The sequence below is a fragment of the Dendroctonus ponderosae genome, unplaced genomic scaffold (assembly GCF_020466585.1).
Source record: "Dendroctonus ponderosae isolate FM_Combo_2020 unplaced genomic scaffold, Dpon_F_20191213v2 Dpon_F_20191213_1, whole genome shotgun sequence".
Lineage (NCBI taxonomy): Eukaryota > Metazoa > Arthropoda > Insecta > Coleoptera > Curculionidae > Dendroctonus > Dendroctonus ponderosae.
Genome location: NW_026017110.1, coordinates 519549 through 524407, shown reverse-complemented (window position 1 = coordinate 524407; position 4859 = coordinate 519549). Strand labels below are relative to the sequence as shown.

The 4859-nt window shown below is 35.4% G+C and overlaps 1 protein-coding gene across 1 annotated transcript in view; it reads right to left on the bottom strand.

Annotated features, from left to right (window-relative positions):
• Positions 1 to 3928, bottom strand: part of LOC109543095 (fasciclin-2) — a gene marked incomplete in the record, with an annotated part of 136621 nt that extends 132693 nt beyond the window's left edge. Inside the window, 1 exon segment of the mRNA XM_048660578.1 lies at positions 3553 to 3928. Within this exon segment, the coding sequence (XP_048516535.1) occupies positions 3553 to 3598 (46 nt within the window).
• Between the last annotated feature and the right edge of the window lie 931 nt (positions 3929 to 4859).

Genomic DNA, 4859 nt, shown 5'->3' with positions numbered 1-4859 from the left:
TCAAAAAACGTGCATGTAAAATTTTGATTTTTGTCCGAAAATTTCAGAGGTCGATTTTTTCGAAAAATATCAAGTGTCTTAAAATGCCTCCTATTCTATATCACTTTTCTTCTCAAGGAAGTCCAGAATGCAACGAACTTATTTAAAAACACGCTAGAAGCTTTAGATCTAAAATAATCAACATTTTTGGATAAATTAAAGTGGCTTTTACACAATCAGAATCTTCAACCGACGATATCCGCCTTATTATAGACCAAAACACTTTGTAAATTCATATTGGGAAGCTTCTTCGGACCGAAACAAGCCATTGGAGATCAAAAAACGTGCATGTAAAATTTTGATTTTTGTCCGAAAATTTCATAGGTCGATTTTTTCGAAAAATATCAAGTGGCTTCTTCTCAAGGAAGTCCAGAATGCAACGAACTTATTTAAAAACACGCTAGAAGCTTTAGATCTAAAATAATCAACCTTTCTGGATAAATTAAAGTGGCTTTTACACAATCAGAATCTTTAACCGATGATATCCGCCTTATTATAGACCAAAACACTTTGTAAATTCATATTGGGAAGCTTCTACGGACCGAAACAAGCCATTGGAGATCAAAAAACGTGCATGTAAAATTTTGATCTTTTGAAAGTTTCATAAGGGGTAGGGGTCGATTTTTTCTAAAAATGTTAAGTATCTCGAAATGCCTCTAATTCTACATCATCTTTTTCTTAAGGGAGCCAAGAACTCAATGAGCTGATTAAAAACACGCTAAAGCTTTAGATCTGAAATAATCAAAATTTTTGGATAAATAGTGGCTTTTACACAATCAGAATCTTCAACCGACGATATCTGCCTTATTATAGACCGAAACAGTGTAAATTCATATTGGGGAGCTTTTTGGGTCCGAAACAATCCATTCAGCTCACGAACGTGCATGTAAAACTTTGATTTTTGACCGGAAATTTCATGAAGGGCAGAGGTAAATTTTTTCGAAATATAGTAAATCTCTCAAAATGCCTCAAATTCTACATGATTTTCATCTCAAAGAAGTCAAGAATGGAACGAGCTTATTGAAAAACACGCTAAAAACCCCAGATCCAAAATAATCAGCATTTTGCCTCATTTTAAGCGGTTTTTCAGCGGTCACAATCTAGAACCAACAACATATTTCTATTATAGACTCAAACTATATAATTATTATTAACTGAAACTATATATTTATTTAATAATACTGAAAAATTTAGAACTCACCATCTGAATGGTACAACGATCTTGAGCAACAGCTACTGACAAATTCAGGTATCTTATTACCGGCTGAGTCAACTAGCTGATCAAATTTCCAGTCTGGAGAAGTTACATAAAAATTGCGATAATTATTACCACTGCTTGGCATTTTCCAATATCAAAACCGACAAAGATTAAGCACAAAAAGTGCAACGTGCATGTGATTTTGTAATACAAACGTTGAGTGCAATGCGATTAATCAATAAAGTAACCGTTGGTTTTTAGATGCACAAAGCAGAAATGAAAATGTGTCCATTTCTCCACAGCCAAAAGGAATAAAACATCGAAAATAGCATGATAAGAAAAACATATTTTTGAATTGCATCGGTATTGGCAGTTTATGTTCGTTTAAATTATTTTCATTTTATTTTGTTACACAACAAAATAAAGAAGAATTAAATTAAAAAAAGAGTTGCGTAGGACGATAAAACGGTTCAGACTTTGCAGATTCTCCTCCTCCTCCTCCTCACATTAACAAAACCATCGCTTCATCTACCCACACTTTTTCCCGTCGTTTTTGTCTAGAGCGTTTTCCGTGAATTTTTAAAATCAGCCAGTAACGATTTCACGAAAAAAATGCTTCATAAACTACCGCATAGTGATTATACAGTAAAGTCCGCTTATAGTGAACCCGGTTATAGTGAACTTTCGGTTAAAATCGTCCATAAAGACCAACGTATTCTTTTACTGGTTATAACGAACTTCCGGATATAACGATCACTTTTTAGGATAGTTGTATATTCACTTACAATTGTTTTTTGCCGCGTTATGTATGTAAATAGTTTTAGAATGGAAAAACAAAAACGCAAAGCTTTTTCACTAAATGAAAAGTACCAGATTATTAACAAAATAAAAAGTGGAGTAAAGCAGAGTGACATTTGTAAGGAATTAGCACTTGGAAAGTCTACTGTTGCAACAATATGGAAAAACAGAGAAAACATTTTATCAGCGTATGACAAAACAAATGCTAGATGTAGGAAGTTAAAATTATCTGCACATGAAAAGGTTGGCAAGAGACTTATTAAGTGGTTTACTCAAAAAAGACAAGAAAACGTTCCCATAAGTGGCAGTGTTTTGCCAGAAAATGCTAGTAAAATGGGGAGTAAAATCAAAAACAAAGAGTTTGCTTGTTCTAAAAGTTGGGAAGAGCGGTTCAAGAAGACGCATAATATCAGTAGCGGAAAAATTGTTGGACAGTCTGCCGGTGAAAAATCCTTCTTATGAAAACGTTAGAGGCGATCGATAAAAATGAAACATTTTCTATAAATCTTTTAGATGCAGTCAATTTAATTCATAGAGCTTGGCAAAAAGTTAGCCGAAAAACCATTGCAAATTGCGTTAAGCATGGGGGATTTGTAAGAAAAGAAAATGATTATGAACCAGACGATGAAATTCCACTTAACGAATGGTTAGAAAAGTATAAAGACTCTCGTAGTCAGAGTCTCTGACTACGAGTATGACAGACGAAGATGTCCCAATGTTGTCGAAGAACAAGTTAAAACGAAATTGAGTGATTTCAATTGCTTCGAATATGTGATAATGGCATTCTTACAAGAGAAATGTTGATCGATGAGCAAATTATAGACTCCGTAACTTCATCTACAGCTTTAAGCGATAATGAGAAAGATGACGATTTTAGGTGAAACGTCTTCTACTGGAGACACTAATGCTGTTCCAACTATTTCTGAAATGACAAAAAAGTGTCAGAAACTCGGAATTTTCTACAATCACGCCAAGTTTCTAATCATATCTGGAAGTCTTTTTGTGATCTTGAAAACTACTTAAATAACAACTATTTTTGCAGCAGAAATGTACAAACAAATATTACAGACTATGAAGTAGATTTCAAATTGAATTTTGTTTATCTTTTTGTGTTCTTTTTAGTCATACCTACTAACCTCTACCACTCTATGTAAAAATAACGAAATAAAATACCCCACCTGTTTTTGTATTATTATTCGCTTATAGCGAACTCCGGATATAACGAACCAGTTTTAGTTAATTTTTCAGGTTCGTTATATCCGGACTCAACTGTATTTAAGGTGTGGCTTTGCCCAACTGTTATTTTCAGTGAACAACCATACACCCTTTGATTGCTGACAATTTAAAAACAAATGACTTCAAACCGCTAATCTGCTTATACCGACAAAATAATGCAGTTAATTTAAACCGCACATCCGACTAAAAGTCAAGATAAACTTGGGTTATGTTTGGTCGTTCCGAGCGAACGAAAGTGGTTCCATCAGGTAGCATTGTTTACCTGAGGTGGCTTGACTCACCTGTTAATCCGGCTAAAATCAGCACCGAACACAAAGCGGCCGACATGTTGATGTTGTCTCGTCCAACAGTCAAAACAGATCAGGCACAGAAAAACTTGAGTTTTCGGAAAAAACGGCCGCACCAAAACTTGGAAAAGTTTACGGAAAACCCGAACAGAACTCGGTTTTGCCAACGTACAAAATGGACATCGTTGAATGGAACGACAAACGCGACTGGGAGCGGAACTTCGCACAAGAATATGAACGCTAAGCGGCGAGGCGCCGTCGCATCAACGGGGGGAGTTTTTCCGTTTTTTTGTTGTTTTTTCTCACCCACCTGTTCTGTTCTGATCATCCAACTCGATGTCGTTGATCGGTTTTGTTTGCTATCAGGTGTTTATCAATTGTTTATTGCTCTTATCGGTAGATTTTAGAAACTATGTGAGATAAAGCGACCTGACTAATATAAAAGCCTCCAAAAATGCTTGCAGGTTTRTTTAGCTGAAATTGGGCTCGCTGGGATTTTGGAACTTTCCAACGAATGTTTTTCTTCGGGAAATCTTCTGGTCGAAAATTAGTTTTYCTCCTCGACATGCGTAGAGGTCCAAAAATGGGGTCATTTAAAGTTTTCCTGGCTATACGATCCTCGCGTCCGAACTTCAAAGTGCTTTGACCTTTATGCTGGAAAAAGCTCCAACCGAAAATCAATTGKATCCGGTCAACATTAATATAAAAAAACAAAAGGTTGTTAATAGGGGGATTGTCTAAAAATGATGCAAAATGTTTTTTTGCGTTTCATTTTTAKTTTTGCAAAAAATCCGGCATTAACATATTTTCTTTTTCTTCTTACTTTTTCCTCAAAATGTCCAAGTATTTTTTTCAAACCTTGCAATCGTAAAAGCCCAATTTTTGCGTAGAAACGCTCTGAGCGTAAGAGCTGTATGCGCCATCAATGTACCCAAAAATCTCGCATTTCGTTAAATTTCGAACTACAGTTGAGTCCGGATATAACGAACTTGAAAAATGAACTAAAACTGGTTCGTTATATCCTTTTCCTTACAACTGTCACTCTGCTTTACTCCACTTTTTATTTTGTTAATAATCTCGTACTTTTCATTTAGTGAAAAAGCTTTGCGTTTCTGTTTTTCCATTCTAAAACGATTTACATACATAACGCGGCAAAAAACAACAAGTCACTGCCTGTTTCTCGCTCTCACTCATGTAAACAACTCTGCACGATTGGTGTTGCTGAGCGTGGAAGTTCGTTATAAACGGAAAGTGAATATACAACTAACCTAAAAAGTGATCGTTATATCCGGAAGTTCGTT